At 44.5% G+C, this 25,268-nt stretch overlaps 1 protein-coding gene and 2 long non-coding RNA genes across 6 annotated transcripts in view; 2 read left to right on the top strand and 1 right to left on the bottom strand.

Moving 5' to 3' along the window:
- LOC310669724 overlaps window positions 1–25,268 on the top strand; it is a 550,125-nt gene that overhangs the window by 299,741 nt on the left and 225,116 nt on the right. The gene's annotated exons all lie outside the window — the stretch shown is intronic.
- DCX (doublecortin) overlaps window positions 1–25,268 on the bottom strand; it is a 110,479-nt gene that overhangs the window by 72,078 nt on the left and 13,133 nt on the right. For all 4 annotated transcript variants that reach the window (XM_083423919.1, XM_083423920.1, XM_083423921.1 and 1 more), the window contains exon 3: window positions 17,426–17,766. In XM_083423919.1, coding sequence (XP_083280045.1) covers window positions 17,426–17,766 — 341 coding nt within the window. The remainder of the gene's footprint in view (window positions 1–17,425; window positions 17,767–25,268) is intronic.
- LOC310669739 lies at window positions 7,910–20,119 on the top strand. The gene is made up of 3 exons (XR_014507342.1): window positions 7,910–7,945; window positions 9,948–10,254; window positions 19,856–20,119. It is a non-coding gene; the product is annotated as an uncharacterized lncRNA (long non-coding RNA).

The raw sequence follows: 25,268 nt of genomic DNA, 5'->3' as shown, positions 1-25,268 counted from the left end.
GCCCAGGGCAGGGCCTGACAGGCTTCATAAGGACTGCTGCTGTTGCACAGCAGGGACCACCCTGCTGAGAGCCTGGGGGCCATAATCCTGCCTCTATCCACTTGGTCAGTTAGATATGTAAGGGCATTTGGTGGGATGTTCCTGGAGGAAAGGAGTGGGGGAAAGCAGGGGGAGGCACAATTACAGTGGTTCTAGGTAGGGGGAGGTCTTGCATGGGAGGAGGGGCAGGCTGGGTAAGGGGGCATACGGCCCAGACAGTTAGTGACTGTGCTGTGTGCCAGCTCCTACTCCAACCTGGGGCATTGTGGTTGTCATATCAGCCATCCCTCGGGTCTGCGACTGCTGCTGTTGAATGCCAGGTCGGTCCAGAATAAAATCTCCCTCATCCATGATCTGGTTTTGGATGAGGAGGCTGATCTGGCATGTATCACTGAAACCTGGCCTGGGTGGGTGAACAGGGTGGAGCTGGTCTTACCCAGCTGTGCCTACCTGGGTACTCAGTGCAGCATCAGGCCAGACTTGAGGGTCGGGGAGGGAGAGTTGCTGTGGTTTATAGAGATTCTTTCTCTTATCTTCAGGTTCTCTATACAGTTGGGGGGGGGGATTTAGAGTGTTTTCTGGCATTGGGCAATCAGGACAGATTAGGGATTTTGCTGGTTTACTGCCCACCCTGCTGCCCAGCAGTCTCCCTGCCTGAGCTGACGGAGCTGGCCTCAGAGGAGGTATTGAGGACTCCCAGACTGCTGGTTCTGGGAGACTTTAACATCCATGCCAAGACAGCGGGCTCTGGGGTAGCTCAGTACTTCATGGTTGTCAAGGCAACCATGGGGCTGTCCCAACATGTCACCAGCCCAATGCACATGGCAGGCCACAATCTGGATCTTGTTTTCTTGAGCAGGCAGGAAGCGGGTGATTTGAAGTTGGTGGACATCAACATTAGTCCCTTGTCAACTTCCTGTTGAGATTTAGGCTGTCAGACCTTTTCCCCTCCGCAGAGGCAGGGGACCTATTAGGAAGGTCCGCTCTTGGAGGCTGATGGATCCAGTGGGATTCCAAATGGCTGTGGGGGGGGGGGGTTTTCAGCTGGTGCCCCTGTCGAAGCCCTAGCTGACCTCTGGAACACCCAAATAGATTCGGGTGTTGACACAATCGCCCAAGTGTCCTCTTCCACGTCGTGGAGCCCGTTTGGCCCACTTCAAAGTGCTGATTTTGACCTTTAAAGCCTTAAATGGCTCAGGACCACGATACCTCAAGGACTGCCTCTTTCCACTGGCATATGAAGGGGGCAGGGGAGTGTGCCGCACTGGGTACCATTTGGGGAAAGGGTGCCATCACAGCTGCACCCCCAGCACATGCAACCCTGGGATGTGTGCTACACCCATGTGGGCAATGCGCCACGCCCCCAGGACGTGTACCATGCCCCCACGGGCGACGCAGTCATGCCCCTGGGACGCGTGACAACCATGCCCCCGTCTGTTCTCCGCTCTGGGGGCTGCAGCATGTTGCTCTGCCACTGTCTCCCCGGACCCTGCGATCATCATATGAGGCCCTTCTTTGTGTGCCTCCTATTTGAGAGGTCCGGAGGGCGGCAACACAAGAATGGGCCTTCTCTGCAGTGGCTCCGTCTGTGGAATGCTCTCCCCAAGGAAGTTTGCCTGGTGCCTTCACCTTTAGGCACCAGGCAAAAATATTCCTTTTTAACCAGGCCTCTGGTTGATTTGATTGACATCCTATGTTCCTTTTAAAATGTGGCTCTTGGGGGGGGTATTGGGTTGTTGTTGTTATTTTGATTATATATTTTTGTGGCTTTATATTTTGATTTTGTCCTGTGAACTGCCCTGAGGCATAAGAATATGTCTGAAGGACTATTCCTCAGTGACAGAGCACCAGTGGGTCTGGGAGTGGCCGTATTCTGAAACCTTGGAGAACCACTGTCGGTCGGTGTTGACAATATTATGCTACATAAGGTTATGACCTGACTCAGTATAAGACAGCTTTCCATGTTTGTACTGTATGAACTCTTGTGGATATATAACAATTTAAAGTACCGTAGATTCCGGCGTATTAGGCGACTGGGTGTATAAGATGACTGCCAATTGCGGGGGGGGGGGGTCACCTTATACGCTTTGGCAGCTTAGCTGCGCAGCGGGCTCCGTACTGGGAGGAAGCTGCCCAGTGAAGCTGGCTTAGCATCTCTGGGCAGCTTCCTCCCGGTGTGGAGTGGAGCCCGCAGCCCACTGCAGCCATACCCGGCGTATAAGGTGACCCCCAACTTTTTAACCTCTTTTCTGGGGTTAAAAAGTCGTCTTATATGCCGGAATCTACAGTAAGTAAGTAAGTACACTTATGAACATGCACCAGCAGTTGATCTCACATGTTTTAATGGTCCAAACTCAAAATGAAAAGATGAAATGAAACTTGTCCACAGTGCAACTGTATGCTTTGGATATATTAAGATAACCTTGTGATGGGGTTTTAGAAAGTAAGCATACGTGGGTAAACATAATGACATCTTATCAGCCAAAAGGGGAAACAGTTCAATACTTAACATATTGAAAGCCAGTGTGGTATACTGGCTAGACCATTGGACTGGGACCAAGGAGCCCTGGGTTCAAATCCTAAAAAAAAACTCCTCTGGCTGGCTTTTCCAAGTTTGTGTATGTCTTGCAGCCTAGCCTACCTACTTCTCAGTTGCTATGAGGATAAAATTGGGGTGTGCGTGCGTGCATGCTTGTCATCCTGTGCGGTGTGAAACATCTATTTAAAAAAAGCACTTAGAGGAGGAAGTTGAATATTAGTTTAAATTTAAATTGTAGTGCAAATATAGACAAAAAGAACCTACAGTGTCAAACCTTCCTGCTTTCTTCCCTTTTCTGGCTGATTGTTCTATGCATAATGAATGTTAATGTAAATATTACTTAACATCAGGATAAACTTTCCTCTCCTTTCTTCAGGAAAGTGACATGACTATATGCCAAAACATAAACATTTTATAGCCGGTTTGTTAATTTGTATGGCTATCAGGATGATCAAATAATTAAACTAGGTCTTGCAAGAGGATGTGATACCAAGGGTCATCCTAGTTTATTTCCCTTTCCATTGCCCAGAGTTGTTTTGATAATGGAACCTGCATTCAGCACCATGAACAGATCTTCTTGGATAAAAAGTGTTTCATAGAACCATAGAACTGCACAGTTCATAGGGGTCCTGATGATCATCTATTCGCAACCCTGTGTAATGCAGGAATATGCAACTGTCCCATACAGAGACTGAACCTGCAACCTTGGTGTTATCTGCACCGTGCTCTAACCAAATGAGCTGCTCCCTGACCGCTGAACATAAGGGTAAGGGCTCATTCACACTTTTGTTTGTTGTGTGATTACTAGGCACAGGTCTGAGACCTTTTTAATTTGTCTCACCGCCTTCCCCAGGAAAACCTACTGTTTACTGCTGAATCAAAACAAACATTAATCTTCAGAACAGACAGTAATGTCCCTATAAAAAGGTACTGCTAAATGCTATTTCTGAAAGGAAAGTAGTATCAAAATTCTCTAAGAGGGCAGCTGATTTTTGGTTCACATGCGAATCCTCTGCATCTTCTGAGTTTTCAAGACCCTTGTCTGATAGGGGTGGGATGGAGTCTTCAGCCATGGTTTCATGCATGGGAGAAAGCTAGGTTGAACTTCCATCTCTGCCATGCTAGTTCGCTATAGGCAGAAAGGGGTGTGTGGGTGTATAGGTGTATATTCAAAGCATTTAGGCATGTAACTCTAGGAAAAACATGCATCCTTTGATTCTGCTGAATGTATCATTCAGGGCATGTTCAGTCATACTCAGCTGGTTTTTAAATTACAGTTTTCAGAATGTGGATGTGCCAGCCCCCACTCCGCAGGACTTTATGACATAGCAGTATAATTCCTAAGGAAAACCACAACTGTTTCTGAGAACTCTAGTTCATTTTTTAAAGGTCAAAACAAGCATTTGTAACAGTTTGGTGACCCACCTTTCCCCCTCTGTATGCACGCACGGACATGTGCACACACACACACACAGAACTGCCAGCTGGCTCTGGTGAGCCCAGCTTATGTTTTGCTGATTCTTTTGTCTCTTTTACATGAGTTGAGTCAATGCACGGGAGTATTTGGATCCAAGAAAGGCACAGGTCACATGAACTTGGGAGAAAAAGAGAGAAAGGACCAACTTTGCTAATAGTCTGGACGTGCATGTTGGGGAGATGCAGTTCCAGGCTGAAAATGGAGTAACAATGGGGTGAGCAAGAAGCAGCCAAGAGGAACTGAAGCTCCAGGGAGAGGAGGGGGCTGGGAATCAAAAGAGCTCTGCGGTGAGAAATAAGCTACAACAAAAGGCCAGCTTGGGAAAAGACTTGGCAGCGGAATTAATAAGCCACATGCATCCAGCATTCCTTCCAAAGGACCAGCCAGCCACAGAGACTGGCAAAGCTACGTTGACGTGATGTACCAGTTCAGAGGAAAAGCCTCAGTCCTGTCTTTGTAGATGCAGCTTAGCACATGCAAAAAGGAACCACATATAATGTGCCTCCAGTTTAGGCTTTGGAGGGTACATGTTCTGATCAGCATCCATACCCCGTGTGGTCTATAAATACTATAGTGGTACTTCTGGTTGTGAACGGGATCCGTTCCGGAGGCCCGTTCGTAACATGAAAAGAGCGCAACCCGCAATGGCGCATCTGTGCACACGTGAATTATGATTCGCCGCTTCTGCTCATGCGCGTGACATCATTTTGCACGTCTGCGCATGCGCGAACGGCGAAACCCGGAAGTAACACTTTCTGGTACTTCCGGGTCGCCGTGGGACATTACCTGAAAGAACATAACATGAAGCGGACGTAACATGAGGTATGACTGTATTTGGAACTTGACACATATGACCCTAGAGTCTGAATACTCTGGTAGCTACTGGACTTGGCTGGGGCAAGATCCCTACCTGAAACCCAGGGGGTCACTGCCAGTCATTGCAGACAGTACTCAGCTAGATGGAACAGTGACCCCTCTCAATATAATGAAACTTCATGTGTTTGTGCTCCAAGGCAGGGGTGGGAAAGCTTCAGCTAGCCAGATGCAGACAAACTACTTGCTGCTCCCCTCCTAAGTGCCTTGTACTACATCAAACCAATGACCCATCTTTCTCAGTGTTATCTATGCTGATAGTGCTCCAAGGCTTCAGGCAGAGGATGTTCCTAACCTTTCCACCTTTTAACTGGAGATACTTGGGATCTGGTACCATGACCCCAGATAAAGTTTCCTTGGAGACAGAGTTCTTTGGCAACTGAAGCTTGGATGGATCCATGCTCTGTGGATCTGCTGGCAACAGAGCTCTAGTCCCCTGGGCCCTCAGGAGACACTTCAGCTGCCAGACTGACGGCTGGTCTACTGACTCTTCAGTGCCCCAAGGGAACCCTAAGCAGACATCCCCACAGCTACCACAAAGAAGTCATTGTTTACAGACGAAGGAACTGGCAACTGCCCTCTGACTAATAATCATCTAGTACTGCTTTGAAACTCAGTCAGATGCTCCAGAACTTAGGTGAGACAACTTGGATGTCCAGCCTCAGTGGCAGGAACACTGCGCTTCTTCCTGAACCAACACCTTGAACTCTCTCCACCTTGAACTCCCTCTGACCTTTACCTTGCCTCATCTTGGCTACCACCCCTCCTTGTTGGTGACCTTCCCCTTGGATCATGAATGCTATACATGCAAAATATATGCTCTATTACTGTGCTATGGCCTCTTCCATTAAAACAGGTTCTGAGTTTAAGCCCCTGCAAAAGCTAAGGTCTGAGCAAGCATACGGCATCTTGATTAGCACTGGTGCATCTGAGCTGTTGCACTGCCTGATAGGAAATCAAAAAGAGGCAGAAACCTCAGTGGGCTCTGTGGTCTTATCTGCTGTGTCAAATCCTATGCTAATTGAAGGATTTAATCTTCTTACTTCTAGCAGAGCCAGATACACAAATCCTTCTTCCCAATGCACAGACGGGCAAGAATGCAACACCGCTGTGACTACTCTGTTTTTGTGATGTGGGTGGCATTTGACAAGTAGGCCAAAACCCACAATTAAGAGATGTTTCTTCCTCTCCAGTAGCGGAGCAACACAACTTCATCTGCCCCACTTGCAATAAAACATATTGGTCTCTACAGCCACAGCAGGTGCTGTAACTCTCCAACCGTTTGACTTCATCCCCAAAGGCACACTCTTCTATTGTCTCCAGAGACAGACATATGTCAACCTGTGTTCCAAACTGATGTCTGGAGGGGAGGGATTTCCAAAAGGCAGTGCTTTGTCCTGGATCCTAGGAAAGTCAACCGAAAAGTCACCTTTTTTTCAGCTCAACAATTTTGGGTGTTTCCTTTTTAAAAAGTGCAGCAACTTTCGGGGTGTCCTGTTCTTTACTTTTTGAAATATGGCAACCCTACTGTTAAGGAGACAAAAGCCCAGCAGATCCAGCTGTAGTCTGTATCTAACCAATGAACTCATTCCCGAGAAATTCAGTCAAGGTGTGTGGGCATTATAATAATAGCTGGAACAGGGTTAGCTGAGTGAAAGAGGATTAGAATGAAGATCATCCTAGTTCCAAATGGCCCACCCACTCATGTGCTCATGTTCAAGTACCATCTGTTTATCTATCTCCATTTACAATTTCATTCAACTCTGAAAATCAGCATTTGATGATCAGGGTTCCACCTTCCCCTGCTCACTGCCCATAGAAGATAAGACTTTTCACTCTCTGTAGTCATCACACTTACAGACACACAGCCATTGAATCCCATTGATTCAGTGGGTCTACTTTGAATAGGGCTAACATTGATTGCAATGATGCCATCTAAGGAATCTGGATCTGATCTTCTAGCAGAGTCAGAATCTGTCTCTGGAATGGATCTCAACTTTGCATGCTGGCGAACTCTGTTTCAATTAGAGTAGTCATCTCCTCCACCTTCCCAAGAACCTGCCTGGGAATGGCCTTCTAATACCAGGTGCAAGGAACATTCGGCCCTCCGGATGTTGCTGAACTACAACTCCCATCAGCCTCAGGCAATGGGAGTGATGCAAGTTCCAGTTCAGCAACATTTGGAGGGCCAAAGGTTCTTAAATTACAAAGGGAACACCCTTGGATTACTGAGGTCAGCCAACTGGCTCCCTGAAGTGGCAGAAAAGTTTTTTTTCCTACTAACAAAGAAAAGGAAGCTAAGTTCATAGCCCCCTTGCAGAAATATAGGAAGTTGCCTTTTATAGAGTCAGACCACTGACTCACACAGCACAGTAACTGTTCACTGACCAGCAGAAGCTGTCCAGGATCTCAGGCAGGGGACATTCCCAGTCCAAACTAGAGATTCTGGGCATCAAACCAAGTACTCTGCCACTGAGCTACAGCTCTTTCTCCTTCAAAGGTAATCTTACTCCACCTGTTATTTGATTTTGCCTGTCCACAATGAGTAATCCAATCTTTTGAGTGTATTTACACACACACATATACACACACACGTGCACACACACTAAATGCCAAAAAAATACTCTGGCCTGACATTAATTTTTAACCCCACTGGTCTGGCTCTAGTCAAAGACAAGCCTACCCATGTGCAATCTCTTTTCAACAAAGAATTGTTTTTAAAGAAGAATAAAGCAATGAGAATAAGTGCAGCCCTTTAATCTCCATTAGATGTTTTATGCTGATTCGGCGCCCTGTGATTTAGCGACAGTGAGAGAAAGGCAAATAGAAATTATGCACAGCTGTCTGAAAATGGCAGGACTGACCTGCCCAGCCGGAGCGCTTTGTGCTGCAGAGGCTGTCACCTAGCAACTGGTCCTTGCAGCTGCCAGACTACACAATGGGAGGTTGGGGGAATGGGAATACACACACCAGTCAAAGCTATGAGTTATGGGAAGGAAGAACGTGAAGAAGGGAAGGTGGGAGATATTGAATCAAGACGGTTTTTGTCCTATGGCCTAAATATTGCCCTTGGATAGCCTCTCATGCTGAGAGTGGGCCTTCAAAACACCTGTGGCTTTGCAGGATGAGACTCTGGGTTTTTATTATTATTTATTTATTAGCTCAAGCACAAACGCGGCTGTCAAAGGATGCTAACCCATAAAGGCAAATGGAGCACTGCCTCACTAAACACAGCCTGCCCTCAGCAAGCTCCCACCTGCTTATCTTCTTACAGTGGTACCTCGGGTTAAGTACTTAATTCGTTCTGGAGGTCCGTTCTTAACCTGAAACTGTTCTTAACCTGAAGCACCACTTTAGCTAATGGGGCCTCCCACTGCCGCCACACCACCACCGCCCAATTTCTGTTCTCATCCTGAAGCAAAGTTCTTAACCTGAGGTACTATTTCTGGGTTAGCGGAGTCTGTAACCTGAAGCGTATGTAACCCAAGATACCACTGTATTTACAAGCAGTCCAGTGATGGTCCAGGACAGGGGCAGAGGAACTAAAATTGGTTGGTGCTGGGTGTTATTTTGCTCTGGCTTTGCCTGTCATGGGCTTTGTCTCCACCTACTTTTGGGCTCCTTGCCTTCCCCCTTATCATTCCCAATGGGCAATAGGTTGAGTTTTGTCACCATCCTTTTCCTTACTGAGTTCTACAAAGGCAGCACTGAGACCAAGACCCTGAGGAAGACATTATGGTTGGAATTCTTCATGAGAGCTGTGCAATATTTTCTCCAGTCAGTTGTACTGTCTTGGTACTCATGTTTGCCTATAGATTATATATATATTTGCAGTTGTTTACGGCAGTGGTGGCAGCAAAGTGGGCACTGTCAACTCTTGGCCAACACCCATCAGATCAGGAATGATGAAAGTTGTATTCCAATAAAGATCTGGCTGCACTGACTGCACGAATACAGTTTCTAAAACGGGCATCTTGGACCTCATGGCGCTTATAGTCTATATTGTGCCCATCTCTTCTTTGGACTGTGACACTAATTAGCATGCAATGAGGATGATTTGCCAATTGAATACTTAACATTAGTAATTAAGAGGTGTCCAAATCCTTGCTATTATGCACAGCTGAGAGTTTCCTTTGCTGCTTAAAAAAATATGCAGAGAACATGCAATCATTGGTGATTAGATGGCAAGTCCCTAATCATACCGAAAAACAAGGATTAAAGATCTAGGCTAGCAACATCAGCAAAACTCCATTTCAAATTTTGAACAACAAATGATGCCAAAAAGTTAAAAATAAAAATTCCCTACACAGGCAGTGAAGCAGTTTGTTGAGTGGCATGTTTGGCTATAAAAGTCTCATTGCTTTCATTTCATCCTGACATATGCTTGTCCAGATGTAAACCTCAGTGACTGCAGTTGTCTAAAATAATAGAAAATCCATAGTATCGCAGAAAGTAATAACACCATATTAAAATTCAGTGAAAACAGTGCCTTAAACTTTCAGCAAGAATTAAGAGATGTAGGCTAGGATGCTTTTAATCCACTGTGAAGCCCACTTGAGCATGCAAAAGTCATATTCATCATAGCTAATATTCTAATTCTAGCCTTTGATACTTCATTTACATGTAATCCTGCAGTCTGCCAGCAGTTGATAAGGTTTCTGATATGGCTGCATTAGGAAGGCAAGAGGGAGTGTTTCAGTCCCATTACAGCTGAGTTGTCCAGAAACGAACTCTCCAGGAAAGCTTTTCAGGTTTAAGAAGTTCACAAATCTTTCAGCATATACTCAAGTAATTTTTAATCTGGGTCAGCATCAGCACCTGGTGTCCCAGGGCAGTTGCCGTCACCCAGCATCCTGGTATGGCCCAGGGCTGCTGCCTGACATGGCCCCTTTTAAGTCTACTGCAATTTAAATTTCCCATAATGGGAAAGTGGGACATTGTCTCAGGGCACCATGTGAAATTAAAATGGCAGCTAAGCCATCTCGTAATACACAGCGGACTGTTGCTTTCTTTCTCTAGGTAAGCCCTCCAGGGCCCATTGATGAAGAAAGAGACTCACCAGAGGACACTTTGCTCAGGGCCCCCTCAGGCCTGGAAACCTCAAGCTTGGAGGAAGTGGACAGAGAGAGGTCCCCCGCCCCCATCTCTCATAATATTAGAATCTGATGGGGTTACCCATTGAAACTGAATTCTGGAAGAATCAGAACAGATGAGGAGGCACTTCTTCACGCAGCACATAGTTAAACCCTGGAATTAGCTCCTACAAGAGTTAGTGATGGCTACACATTCGGGTGGCTTTAAAGAGGGTTGGAGAAATTCATGGAAGGTAAGTAGGATAATAGTGACTAGCCAAGATGATGGACGTTTTAAAAACTGGTTGCTTCAAGACCATTTATGGTGAAAAGCAGTCTGTAAATATTGGAAGTAAATAAATAATTGACCCCGCCCTTATTTACTGTTCCAACCAGGTTTTTTGTTTGGTTGGTTGGCTTTTCATTTTTTGCGCATGTCTTGATTTTTTGACAAACAGCCAACAAAGCAACCTAGAGCATACAGTAAATCAAAATATAAAACGATCAGATCAGTAGAAGCTTCCATAAGTTCTTAGACCAAGATCAAGAAAGCCTAATGCAAAAAAGTTTGGCAGAAAAGTAAAAGAATGTGCATCCCAGAAATTCACCAAGTGCATAAGAATCCTCTTCGTGGAGCCATGAGATGTTGGAGGAGAGTACGAATACATTTATTTCTATTCACATAGCTTAGAAATAGGGAACATAGAATTACACCAAGCATTGCAGCCAGCTTTTTTTCCCCCCCAGATGTATATTTCACTGTCCAGGCAAATACTTTTATATACGTAAGTTAGTCAAAAAGGAGAAGGGATGGAAAGACTGTGCCATTTGCCCTTCTACCCGACATGGTATCTGAGGTCAAGTCCCTCTACCAGGCTCTTGCGCCTTCAAGCCCATCAGCACATGGTAGGGACTGATGTCTGTAGATTGCCAAGAGAAGAACAAGCTTTTTGAGGCCCTGCCAGTGGACCAGATATCAGCTAAGTGGCAGAGAACAGATGGCGAGGGATGGGGATAGAAACGAAGGACCTCACCGTCCTGTTCTCCCCTGCTGCCCTGCAGGCAGACTGGCTGCATAATTATTCCTGTGGAGTCAATACCACTTATTATTTCCATTGTTCTTCATGGAGCAGAGCTGCAAAAGCTGTGACCTTCTGCACCGTTCCAGCTGCTGTATATTTGCACTCCGTGTGTGTGTGTGTGTGTGTATTCCTCTGTGTATGTAATATAAACTGTCCCCCTCAAACTGGTTTTAAATTATCTTCCATTTTGCAAAGTAGGATATAATAGAAAAGTCATGATTCATTGAAAAAGATCTGCTCCCAGGTGGTGCCATTTTAAATCTCTCTACACCATTTTACAATCGATATTATCCCTGATATCAGTGGCTTGAGCTGAAAAACAACAGACTCCTAATATATTAGATACCAAACCTGGCCAATCCAACCTTCATCCTATGATCCTTATGATTCTCTGGCCAAGCCGACATTTCTCTCTGGATTTGGGGACCTTGCCTACTTTCAAGGATGCAACATTTGGTCCCCTCATCAGTATGAGCTAGCAGGAATGGCCATCATCCCTGACCATTGGTTATGCTAGTGGAGGCTTATGGGAGTTGTCGTCCAACAGCATCTTGAGGGAACCAGATTAGCTGCCCCTGAACTACTAAATACCCACATGTCAATGTGTAGCCAATGTTATGGGTCTGAAGCAATCACATTAGGCGTTGTTTCTTGAAGAATGGCACCACCATAGCTCTGGAAACAATGGTTTCATTTGTATTTGTACCTTCTGTGGAAACGGCTGTTCACTAACTTTTCTTCTTCTTCCACTGCTTGAACTATCTCACTTCACGCGTCATCTAAGCAAAGGTGGCAAATTCACAGAGCTCTGCAGAATCTAGCAGTGACCTAGCCTTGGTACACATTTGCATCTGCTTCTCCAGCAGGTATCTGGAGTTCACCTATCACCTGCCACATTACATCCTTGTAGAGGCAAAGACTGCTAGAGGGAAACATTCTAACAGGGCTAGGAATTCTCTGGTGTGTAAAACCACAAATGTCCTGACACATGAATATGTATATAACTTCATTGGAAAAGACAGGTAACATTTAGAAGCAGCAGCAGCACTTAGCTAAAGACTTAGGAAAATAAAAGCTATGGAATAACAAGCCAATGTTCCTCCTCCCCATTTGTTTTTGGTAGCTTAGGTGCATATGATAACATTCCCCCAAATATGGATCTTATATGTGCAGAATAACCTGTCCATTAAGAGAAAATTATGCATGTTTCACAGATGAAAAGAGCCTGCTAAACCAAGCTGATGGCCTATCTAGTCCAGCATTCTGTTCTCACAGTGACCACCTAGATGTCTATGGGAAACCCTCAAGTAGGGCTCAAGCACAAGAGCATCTTCCTCTTCTGTGGTGTCAAACAGCCGGTATTCAGAAGTGTTACTGCCTCTGACCGTGTCCTTGGGGAATGTGTATATATCGGCTGAATTTTGTTCAATCTCTGGTTATTATGCTTAATCTCCAGCAGGCCCTGCACAACATGCAGATCCTGACTGCATGTTGTACATTCTCAAGCCATTACTTATAACCCAATGGAACCATTCAATTGATGAGCAAGTCAAGCACTTGAGATGTTCCGGCTGTCAGAGGTTAGGAAAAAGAATGCAACTTTAGGGAGATTTCTGGAATAATAATAATAATAATAATAATAATAATTTATTTATACCCAGCCCATCTGGCTCGGTTTCCCCAGCCACTCTGGGCGGCTTCCAACAAAATATAAAAAATACCATAAAACATCAAACATTAAAGACTTCCCTAAGCAGGGCTGCCTTCAGATGGCTTCTAAAAGTCAGATAGTTGTTTATTTCCTTGACATCTGACAGGAAGGCATTCCACAGGGTGGGCACCACTACCAAGAAGGCCCTCTGCCTGGTTCCCTGTTACTTCACTTCCTGCAGTGAGGGAACCACCAGAAGGCCCTTGGAGCTGGATCTCAGTGTCCGGGCTGAACGAAGGGGTTGGAGACGCTCCTTCAGGTCTCCAATGATGCCAGTAAACCAGTTGGTCATGTGAAACTCTTTTGATGCCCTTTAAAAAAAAAATCCACATCAGGCCTGCTCACTATTGTGAGCAATTAGGACATTGGCTCTGTGAGCTTTATGTCACTTTAGTCCCTAGTTGACTCCCCTTGCCCTCTGTTGCACACAAGTCGGAACAAAGCTGTACAAATATTTGTACTCCAAAGTCTGTGAGGGAAGGCAACAATGTCAGTTTGGCTGAGCAGAAGTTTTGTGGGCAGGGGAAGTTTTGTCAGAAGGAGAAGTTTTGTGGAACAGATGTGGACGGGGAAGAGGACCTAGGAGGTAGGGAAGTCAAAGGGCAGGGAGTCCAGAGGGTCCTAGATCAGCTCACCTAGAAGTCCTTTTCCTCTGTTTATTTGAATGGATGTATATAGATGGCTCGCCAGAGCAGCGATGTCACGCTGGCCACGTGACCCGGAAGTGTCTTCGGACAGCGCTGGCCCTCGGCCTCTTTGAGTGAGATGGGCGCACAACCCTAGAGTCTGTCAAGACTCGCCCATACGGGCAGGGGTACCTTTACCTTTTTATATAGATAGCTAGATAGAGAGTTTGGCATTCACATTATGGAGAAGGGCCACAGTTCAGCACTAGAGATTCCACTTTGAAAGCAGAAAACTCCAGGTTCAAACCCTGGCATCTCCAGGTAGGGCTGAAAAAGATTCCAGCAGTACTGGAGTACTGCTGTCAGTCAGCGTAGACAATACTGATCTAGATGGACCAATGGTATGAGTCAATATAAGGCAGCTTCCTATGCTCAGTTTTAAAATTTTATTTCTGGACTTCATTCAGACTGTGCGTTCTCAGTCCCTTGTGTGTGTTCAGTCTAAGGGCTAATCCACACATCAGCTTGTTGCCCTCTGCTTTCCAAGGAAAAATCTGCTCTTTAGTGATAGATTGGAATAAATGGCAACCCGGGTGAAACCGGATTGAACACTAAAGAGCAGTTATCCCCAGTGGGACCAGAGGAAGTGTGGATTAGCCCTCAGTTACCAATGAAGTACAGTGCAAAAGGAATTGCATCCACATTCCTTTTTGTAACCTAATTTATCTGCACACACTAGAAGCAGCAGGGTGGGGCTGAGGAGTGTGTGTGTGAGAGAGAGATAACCAATGAACAGCAGGACACTTTAAACCTTCAGGAAACTGTCCATGTGCCAATTCCAGACATACTTTTGCAAAATCTCAGTAATAAACCCAAAGGAAAGAGGAGCATGACATTTTCAGCAGACTCCTCCACAGTAATGGGATGCAATATGCCAGGGAATATGTTCACCCCAAATGATCTCTACCCATTCCTCCAACTCCCTTTGTTTCTAGACAGACAGCAACCCATTTTGCTTTAAAACGTTCTGACTAGTGTGAAGCTTGAGAACTGTTGAGACTGTGCCCTAAAGCCAAAATAATACTCTGGTACAATCTGCCTGCATTGTTTATTTCAAAGTGTGTGGTGGTGGCGGCAGCAGCAGCAGCAGCAGCAGCGGAGGGAGAATCCTTTGGAGAATATTCACAGTTCAGTGGTGCTCAGGACAGTGGTGTTGGTGCATCTGTTTTCCTCCAATGGTTGGCTGCATTCTCCCGCCTGATACTAATACCAGTGACAATTTAGTAACATAACCACTGGCATGAAAAATCTGGCTTCTATAGGAACAGATGGTGGCCACTTTGGCAGGTTAATTTTAGGCTTCAGTAGATGTTCACTTAGTCAGCATGGCTTTAGTATCAGAGAAGGAATATGGAAAAACATGGGTAAGGGAAACGAGAAGAGGATATTGCAACAGATTATAAAATTGTAGAGTGTGAAGGGGCTAAGGCTGCAATCCTGTGCCTGCTGACTAGGGAATAATTCTGATGAAACACAGCGAGAGTTACTTCTGAGGAAATATGCTTAGGATTGCACTCTGCAGCTTTCAAATATCTGAAGGACGTTCAGCTAAGGATTCCCAGTTTTTCATTAACTATATTTAAATGTAGTTAGCATGTTGAACCATGGGCATAGCCAGGCTTTGTGATTGGGGGTAGCTTTATGTTGGGGGTGCAGAATCTCAGTTAGTTAAATATTTTTATTGATTTACTTGTTTTAGGGGGGGCATCTGCCCCTACCCCACCCCCCTTAGCTGCCCATATATTGAATATACTGGGTTGAGGGGTATATCTACATATATTGAATATACTGGGTTGAGGGGTATATCTACATACTAGATTCACTCATTCCCCCCCCAGGGACAAATAAGGAGGTTTCAAAAGGAGGTTAATGTGATTTTCCTGCCAGCTTTCTCCAACATGTTACGCTTTGGGTGGAGAACAGTTTTCTTTCAGCATCAGCCAGCATGGCTAATGGTCAGGCATGAGGTGGGGAAGGTTTAATATGTATGTGGTAGAAAGGAAGGAAGGAGTTTTATACTGATTCAGACCACTGTTTACTTAGGTCAGTATTATGCTGTCTCACAACCAGTGGCGGAGCTTCAAGCTCCGGTGCGCGGGGGGGGGGGCGAGAGCAGGCGGAGGTGTGGCTGGCACGCGTCCAGGGGGCATGGCATGCTGCTCGCAGGGGCGTGGCACGCATCCCAGGGTGTGGTGTGCTGCCCGCAGGGGCATAGCGCGCATCCTGGGAGTGTGGCACGCTTCCCAAAGGGGCGTGGCACGCGTCCTGGGGGCGTGGCACGCTGCCTGAGGGTGTGGCACCCAGCATGGGGGGCAGCCATGATGGCACCCCACCAGGATCGTGTCGCCAGGGGCAGTGCGCTCCCCCCGCCCCCCTGTTCCTCCGCCAGTGCTCACAACAGTGATTTCAGACAAGGATGGATCCCATAGCTAACTGGTAATTGAAGCTGGGACCCGATTTGCTCGCACAGGATGTAATGATGACTTCCAACGTGGATGACTTTAAGGAGAATTAGATACATTCGGAGCGGAGAAGGCTGTCAGTATGCCTCTGAAAACCAGCTGATTGGAATCACAAGTTGGAAGAATGCTATTACACTTAGGTCCTGCTTGCAGGTTTCCTATGGGCATCTGCTTGGCCACTGTGAGAATAGGATGCTGGACTAGATAATCCTTTTGCTTGAGCCCGCAGAGCTCTCCTTATGTTCTTTTGCAAAGCAGGTGTTCTACCATTGAGCTAGGACCCTTCCCTAGAACGACTTGTGATGCAGTTGTGAAGGAAGCTAACTTACGCCACGCAGACTGTGTACACGTGGCATTTTTTTCTAGAACAAATTGGAGACTCAGTACTTGCTTTTTCGATGTAGTCTACACACAATCTAGATCTATTGCATTGTTTTATTTATTTATTTATTTGCTGAATTGCACCTGAAAAGCAGTTCAAGAAACTGGTTTCATTTAAAAAAACAAAACTTCTTGCAAATTGATTCTGCATTATGCTGCACTGTAATTTGAAAACAGATGTAGGCTGTCCCAGCAAAGTGTGTGTGCGCACAAGGAGTATATCCAATGACACTGGGTGGTTGTACACCAATACTACAAACCCCACTTCCTTCTTCATTCACCTAGGAGATGTGCAGGGTGCAAAAAGGCAAGGATAACTTAATCGAGGGGCGAGTTTTCAAACAAGTGACAAGTAGCCACACCCACCCTTGAAGATGGCAGGACCTAGAATCAATCTAGATTGAAAGCAGCCTGTTAAGGAAAAACATGAATTATTTTGGACTGATATTAGTGTATACACAGCTTTAGTGTAGAGACAAGCATCATATGACCAAGTCAGCTTACCTGCTCACCCATCATGGGAGTAGGGCTTGCTTATGATCAAGTGGCAAGAGTGGATGTGGGATAGAAAATGAGACCCTCCAAACAGGACACTGTCTCAATTTAGGAAGGAGTTCCAATCCTGGCTTCTAAACAGACTGAAGACTCCAGATGGCATGTGGGAGAGGAGAAGACACCAGTGTTGTAACAAGTCTCCCATTCTGAGGCTCGCTGGTTAAGAATTTGATGGTGTTTTTAAGTACCGTATTTTTTGTTCTATAAGACTCACTTTTTCCCTCCTAAAAAGTAAGGGGAAATGTGTGTGCGTCTCATGGAGTGAATGCAGGCTGCGCAGCTATCCCAGAAGCCAGAACAGCAAGAGGGATTGCTGCTTTCACTGAGTAGCAATCCCACTTGCTGTTCTGGCTTCTGAGATTCAGAATATTTTTTTTCTTGTTTTCCTCCTCCAAAAACTAGGTGCGTCTTGTGGTCTGGTGTGTCTTATAGAGCAAATAATATTTGGACCAAATGCCACACACTTCTACTTGTGTATTTCCTTCCACTTTTTGTACTGTTGTGAAACTTTGGAGGTCTTGGGGGGCATTTGAACAAAATGGTCTTACCTGCTTTCCATCCAGCGTGTACAGCTTTTTGACGACTCCTGTTTCCAGCTTTATGGCTTCTGTGATATCAGTGAGAACTTGCTCAAAGGAATGTGCCGTCTTCTTATTCAGCAGCACACGGACAGCCTTCCTGGGTTTCACCCCACTCCGAATGATGGTCACCAGCTTGGGGCGCACGAAATCCTTGTTCTCCCTGGCCTGACCACTGTTGCTACTGGCCAGGGACTGAGGCGCTTTCATGTTGGCGGAGGTTTTCACGTTGACAGACCAGTTGGGGTTGACATTCTTGGTATACTCCACTTTCTTAAAAAAGTTGTCAGATGAACATACGTAACTTTCCCCTTTTGAGAACGGAAAAGAGGGAAGGGGTTAGAAAACAACAGTGACAATATAGCAATGGGGTATTTCAAATAAAAGTAGAGCCAGAGGAAAAGAAGTTCCTCTTGCAATCACATTTCTTAAACACAGATTGATTTCTGAAACAGTGGGAAGTGCCCACTGGGCATTATCAATTTATCAACCTTCCTGATACAGCAACAGTTATTCCAGGAGAGGGCCCAGCATTTATGTAATTTTAAAGGGTGTAGTAGCAGGAGCAGTGGTGGGCAAAATTCACCTCCCCTTCAGTAGTACTAGAAATACCTCCCTCTCTGAGCCCGGCCTTGGCTGGGGAGGGCGGGGTATAAATAAAAAATTATTATTATTATTATTATTATTATTATTATTATTATTATTTCTCTCTCTCTCTCTCTCTCTCTCACACACACGCACACTCACTCACTCACAGACACACATTCTATTCCAGAGGTGGGGAATGTTTGCCAAACCCCAGGTACAACAACAAAGAATGTCATTGTCACTGCTCCCCAACAACCCTTTCTGCACATGGGTGCTTCTGTGCCCTCATGATTCCGCCATGAAAACTGCAGGAAAGATTTGCACTCTGGCATACCACTCCAGATTTGGTTACTTTACTTCTGTGATTTTCCAGGTAAAGAAGGCTGCAAACACATCCCACCCACCCCCCACCCACCCCCTTGGAATCAAATAACATGGAAATGAGCTTTGAGTATGCTCTGTGGTCCATTAGTTTTCCGGAAGTGGCTCTCAGGTGATGTGAAAGCTCAAAAATAATGTGGAAATGAACAGAGAAGCATCAGGGAAATGGAATAAACTGCCAAGTGAATGCAGCCCAGGTGTGGAGCAGCAGGTAAGAGCAGAGCTCTGATACACCATCCATTCCCTCCCCCTCATTCTGCCTTTTCACTTTATTTCCTTTCCCCTCTCTTCACCCCTCTTTGTCCCCTCCCTAGTCTCCCCATTTGGACTTAGTAGACAGTTTCCAATGGGACATACGTAAAAATATATAAAACTAATAGTTGTGCAGTGGATGCAGTGTGTGTGTGTGTGTGTGTGTGTGTGTGTAAGTATATTAAGAAGATTAACACTTTACTTCCCAACTGCAACCCCCACCATAGCTGTCAACGTTTCCCTTTTTTTAAGGGAAATTCCCTTATTCCGAATAGGATTTTCCCTTAAAAAAAGGGAAAAGTTGACAGCTATGACCCCCACGCTCACCCAAAATTGCTTCCAGATTATAATTAGGTTTAACAAACTACTTTCATTGACACCAATTTAAACTTAATGCACACTTGACCATTTTAAGCACAATATAACACTGATTAAGCAGCCATTAAACACTGAAACAGCAGCGCGAGAAAGGTTTTATAAATGCAGCAACCAAAAAAAAAAAAAAGTTAACTACAGCAATTAAAAGCAGTTCCAAAAGGGAGCAACCATTTATGCCCAAAAAAACCTTCCTCCAAAGAACGAGTTTAGAATACTATTAGAGTTAAGGTGATATGAGACATGCAGTCTCATACACAATGGGGCAGTCAAGACCAGGGGAGGAACATTGTTTGATTGTCTGAGGTGGTTGTGATGTCACAGAACATTCATAAACATCTGAAGTGCTAAGGGAAAGGCTTTTATTTAAACACACATATTTACAGAATCATAGAATTATAGAGCTGGAAGGAGCCCGAGGGTCATATAATCCGACCCCCTGCAATGCGAGAATCTCAATTAGATCATATATGACAGATGGCCAGCCAACCTCTGCTTAAAAGCCTCCAAGGAAGGAGAGTCCACCACCTCTTGAGGGGGCCTGTTCCAGACTCATTTTCCTAATTGCTGAGTGCGTTTAATGTAACTATAAAGAGGAACAGTATTTCAACAAAAAAGGAGCTGTTATCCATATTTTAGTAAGAAACTACTTTCAAAACATTCCTCAAAGGATTACAACCAACAGAATAGTTGCCAAGAGGATACTATCCCAGATCAAAAATGAGACACTTGTTATCATGTACAATAAGAAATTCTTATATACATAAAGGGAGAGAATCTGTTTCTCTGATTTGCTTCTTGCAGGAACAGCCATTCTGATGAAAACTGGAGCCATAGAAAGATGTCTCTGCCGCACTGTTGAATCTACTGAAAGAGATATGACCTTGAGGCAACTGCAATCAAACAACCTGTCAACTAATACTACGGCTGTCAGTGATATAATTACTTCTCTACATTGCAACATATCTAACAAACCAACACCTTATGCTCACTCACCACATGGGAAAAATTAGACCATGCCCAAATTCAACAGACAAGCTAGAATAAAAATCAATAATTTAAAATTAATTTCAGCCTGCCATTTGAAGAGCTGTGATCATATTACTGACTATAGCAACAATCCTATGCACATTAATTTATTTGGGCCTTACTTCTGAGTAAACAAACACCAGATTAGGATGCCTAATATGTTTTGCATCACTGCTGAATTTTGTTCTCAAAAGAATCCCAAATGATTTTTCACATGCATAACCAGGCATGGCTTCCACTGGTGCCTTCCAGATGTTGCTGGATTGCAACCCTAAATCTGAAGGACACAATGCAGGAATATATAGAGACCAAAGCACAGAAACACCCTGGTTGAAGGAGGACTTCAACCAAAACTCTTTCTGCCCCTACCATTGGTAACGAGGAGTCAGAGTCTTCTCCAGATCATAGAGCTACAGTCTGAACCAGAAGGATAAAGGCATGCTGCTACAGGATAAGCCTCTGGGGTCAGTGTCCCTCCAGCCCAAGAATGTGGCACTAATGGCCTCAGACTCGGATTATTCCATTAGAGGCAAGCCAGCAGGACCAGAGACCCCCACATTTCTGCCTTAATAGGAGACTACTGGAGAGGGCTAGGCCCCTTTAATTAAAGGAGAACCTTCTAGTGCAAGTGGGGAAACAATTGGGATGTTTTTTGCTGAAGCAATGTCAGAACTCTGTGCTCCTTGAATATTGCATTTAGAATGAACCTTGCCCTTCCCTGGCCCCTGGCTCTCTCCTCATCACAGAGCAAGTGACCTACATTCAAGTATTATTGTCATAGAGAAGGGTAGGGAAGATCAGTCCCAGGGAGTGTATGTGGACCTCTATCCATTCCTTAGGGCTCTTCTCCATGCCACCTCCCCCAATCCTCTCTGCTCTGTGCTCTACTTAAGTGAGAGCTTTTGCCTGGCTGGAATCTGTCATTGAACCTTTGTAATGCCTCCTGCTTGCTGGGATGAAGAGATGTGAGTGTGCAGAACCTCTGCCTTTTGCCTGGCTGTACAGAGGTAGTACCTACATTGCTCTGCCTACTTTTCCCTCTGGCCCCACCCACCTTAGGCAGGACCTCAAGTTTTTCCTGTCATACACAACTGGTGGATTAAGGCAAGAATCTATTTCATAGAATATTAAGAGTTGAAGGGAGGTTTCTGGGCTGTCCAGATTAACCTCCTGGAGCTACTGCTGGAATTGTAGCTAAAGATGGATTTGTGATGGACCTTTAGCCAGTTCATTAACTTTGTATTTCAGGTGTCACAAGACTCTTTGGAGGGTTTTTTGCCATAGCAGACCAGCAGGGAATTTCAGACCTCTGGAATCTCATTAACTTTGAAAGGGAACATCTAGGGAATGTAACTGATATCTAAATATCTGTTGGTGCCTGAGATCTGCAGATCCAGGACATCTTTTCAGCTGGAACTTGTTGGAACTCAGTTCTGGCCCCTCTCAGGTGGGCACCATTATCATTCTAAAAGAACAAGGGAGGTGTTCATGATGAGTTCCAGCACCTCTTTTTCTAGAAAAATAGCACCATGCAGGTCTATTGTGTGCTATGAAATACATTAAAAGAACATGTATGTTTTCACGAAACATAAGACAACTTGTGTAAAATAAACCAATTGCAGCAGAAAGGAAAATATCAGATGAAAATCTGAGTGAATGTCAGAATAAATTACATCCCTTCTGTGAACCCCAAATGCTGATTCGCACCATGATCTTCAGAAGGAAAAAGAAGTCCATCTTCTACAGCAAAAGATGGGCAGGTGTCACTGGATATGGGATGCATTCACCTCTGCACTAGGTCCAGACAAGTCTTCATCAGCCTGGTTCCCTCCTGATATTTTGGACTACAATTCTTCTTATTGTGGGTCACTAATTAATGCTGATTTTTTCTTTCTTCACTGTTTCCTCAAAGCACCCTCCCCAAGAGCTTGTGTCCTTGCATGTCCTTAGGTGTTTACAGGATGCTGAGTAGGAGAGGCTCATTTCACTCAGCATATGGCAAGGTTTATAGCACAAGGAAGCCTCTAATAAGCTTAAAGCAACTGAATGAATAGCACTTACTTATTCTATTGTTTCTACAGCACTAATGCTCATACAACAGCATAGGTGAGCTGGTGTGGAGGAAATACATTTATATATTTAGTCATGTTTGTGTGTGTGTGTTTTTCTCCATCTTCAATCAAGCAAACCTTCCTTCTCCCTTTCTCCTTGGAGGGGGTAAAATCTGTTCAACATCTCTGCCAAGCTGCTAGGCTTTCCATAATGAACATTTTATTGTTGCTTTCATTGAGTCACTGTTGTTTCTGCTTGGATTTTACAAATGGAATTTTATGGAACTAAATTGCATATATTTTAAATCACTTCTGCTTGTAAATTTTCTTGAACAGGGAGTCGATGGATCAAGGCAATCAATCAATCAGCACATGGTACTAGAATACCCTAATAGTATGCAAATTGTCAGTTCAGGAGAACTGGGAATCAAGTGGATTGGTGAGAATGAGTGACAAAAATACCCTTGAAGGGGAGTGGGAAATATGTGTCAACTTCCCCCCACCCACCCAATGATATTTACAGCAGAGACGTAATCCTATCCACGGACCATATGCAACACCAAGATGCTGAAATTCTTTTACTCCTCAGTGCTATACCAGAAGTGTAACAGGCAAGTCTGGCTTTGACAACTCTAAGTGGCTGTACCACGATTCAAGAAACACACCCTGGATATTATTGCAATGCCATAAACATTATGCTTCTGAGTACTAGTTGCTGAGAATCACAGTTGAGAAGAGTGCTGCTGTGTTCAGATTCTGTTTGTGGGCTTATCATGTAGGTATCTGGTTGGCCATTGTGAAAACAGGATGCTGGACTACAGTGGTACCTCGGGTTACAAACACCTCAGGTAACAAACACTTCAGGTTACAGACTCTGCTAACCCGGAAGTAGTACCCCAGGTTAAGAACTTAACTTCAGGATGAGAACAGAAATCGCATGCCGGCGGTGCGGCAGCAGCAGGAGGCCCCATTAGCTAAAGTGATACCTCAAGTTAAGAACGGTTTCAGGTTAAGAACGGACCTCCGGAATGAATTAAGTTTGTAACCAGAGGTACCACTGTATATGGACCATTGGCTGATCCAGCAGGGCTCCCTATTTTTTTGTTTTGTTTTGTTCCTAGCTTGTATGTAGCTAACCACTCAGACAACCAGACTGCTTGTCTGGTTAATAATAATAATAATAATAATAATAATAATAATAATAATAATGTTATTATATATACCCTGTCCATCTGGCTAGGTTTCCCCAGCCACGTTAAAAACTTCCCAATACAGGGCTGCCTTCAGATGTCTCCAAAAATTGTGTAGTTCTTAATCTCCTTGACATCTGATGGAAGGGTGTTCCACAGGGAGGGTCTCCCAAGAGATATTACCAAAACTCCTCCCCCCTCCACATGCTCAGAAATCTGAGTCTTGGGGGACTGTGACACTTACCTCCAATACAAGGCAAATGTATTTGGTTGTCTTAGATATCAACTGAAAACCAGTTCCCCACTACATGAATGATCCTACCTGACGTCTTTTTGTACATCTATGACGAGGAGAACATTTCTCAACATTCACTTCTGCTATTATTATTATTATTATTATTATTATTATTATTATTATTAACAAACCACCACCCCACATTACATCCAAACTTGGGAGAACCTGCAATCAACCTTAGTATGTTCTGAAACCACTGTTTAAGCAAATCACTTATTCCTGAGTTTGGAGGTAATGGAAAACTATGGTTTGCTTAAAAGTGGAAGTTAAAGTTTCTGATCTCCTTTTGATGGTTTTTAAGAGTGGAGCGGAAGGGAGCATGCAAGCCATTCTATCACAGGTGCATTTGCAATATCATGGTTGCCTATTAGGTCTGAATTGGCTCTGACTCTGGAATGATTGTCCAGCTTGTATTTCTATTCAAGTCAGAGGAGAATTCTGTTCCTTTTTCTCTCCTGCTTGATTTTTATGTTGTGAACTGCCTGTTTGGTTGAAGGATGGTATACAAATGAATGAATGAATGAAAGTAGAAGCACCAGCTAGATGGGAAGGAAAGAGAGCAGAGAGTTAGAAGATAATGGCTGGGAGGAATTAGAACTTATTAAATCTTGGCTGGGGAAATGGCTCATCTTAATGAAATCTGATTTGAGCCTGGCAGAACTCAAAACATTACTACTATTGGGTTGGTGATAGACTGCCTCCAGACCACTCTCAACCTAATTCTGCCCCACGGGAGATGGAGGAGATGAAGAAAGAGCAGACCTGGGGTCTGCATCTTTTCTTAAGATTTTCTAGCTTTTGAAAGGGAAAAGCACACTCTGATTATGACATAGTTGCGTACTGGTACTTCCCTTTTAAACACTGATAGCACCTGTGCTCTACAACCAGACGTCTCTGTTGTGTTGTTTTTGATGCTTGCTAAAAATGCTTTTGTTTAGGCAAGGCAGACATTCTTAAACTCTCTTGGTTTTATATATGCAGTAGAACCTCGGTTGTCAAACGTAATCTGTTCCGGAAGAGCTTTTGACTTCCGAAACATTCGACAACCAAGACACAATGGGCTGTCGACAATTTCAATGGAGAAAATGGAGAAACGCGCTTCAGAAGCTGGTTGACATCCGAGACGCATTCGAAAACGGAAGCATTCACTTCCAGGATTTCGGCATGATTTCGGGTTCCAAATCATTCAGCTTCAGAGACGCTTCAGAGATCAAGGTTCCACTGTATATTGAGAGTTTTATTATGTTTGCTCACCTGCTTGTTTTGATAGTCTGTAAATCCTATTGGTATTTTCCTGTAAACATTTTTTACTATTTTATATAAAGCCGGTCTTTTTCTTCCTGGGGATACTGAACCTCCCCCCACCCACATATTAAAAGTGTGGTGCTTACTGTAACAACTTCATGGTGAGTGCCGTGTAAACCAATTGCAGACTTTTATTAAGTAGCCTATAAATTTTGTTACATATGTCAAAGCGCTGAAAGTTCAAGAGTTTTTCAAAAAAGACTGAGAGACCACATTTGCAGACTAACATTTCATGATAGCAAACCCATATTTCCCATGATGTATTCCAGAGGTGGGAACCCAAGACTCAGCTTTCACTTTACAGGAATTTACCATTTGAATGTGCTCCTCCAGGGCTCTTTATAGAA

The sequence above is a fragment of the Podarcis tiliguerta genome (genome assembly GCF_965153285.1).
Source record: "Podarcis tiliguerta genome assembly, chromosome: Z".
Taxonomy (NCBI): domain Eukaryota; kingdom Metazoa; phylum Chordata; class Lepidosauria; order Squamata; family Lacertidae; genus Podarcis; species Podarcis tiliguerta.
This window is presented reverse-complemented; position numbering and strand designations above follow the sequence as displayed.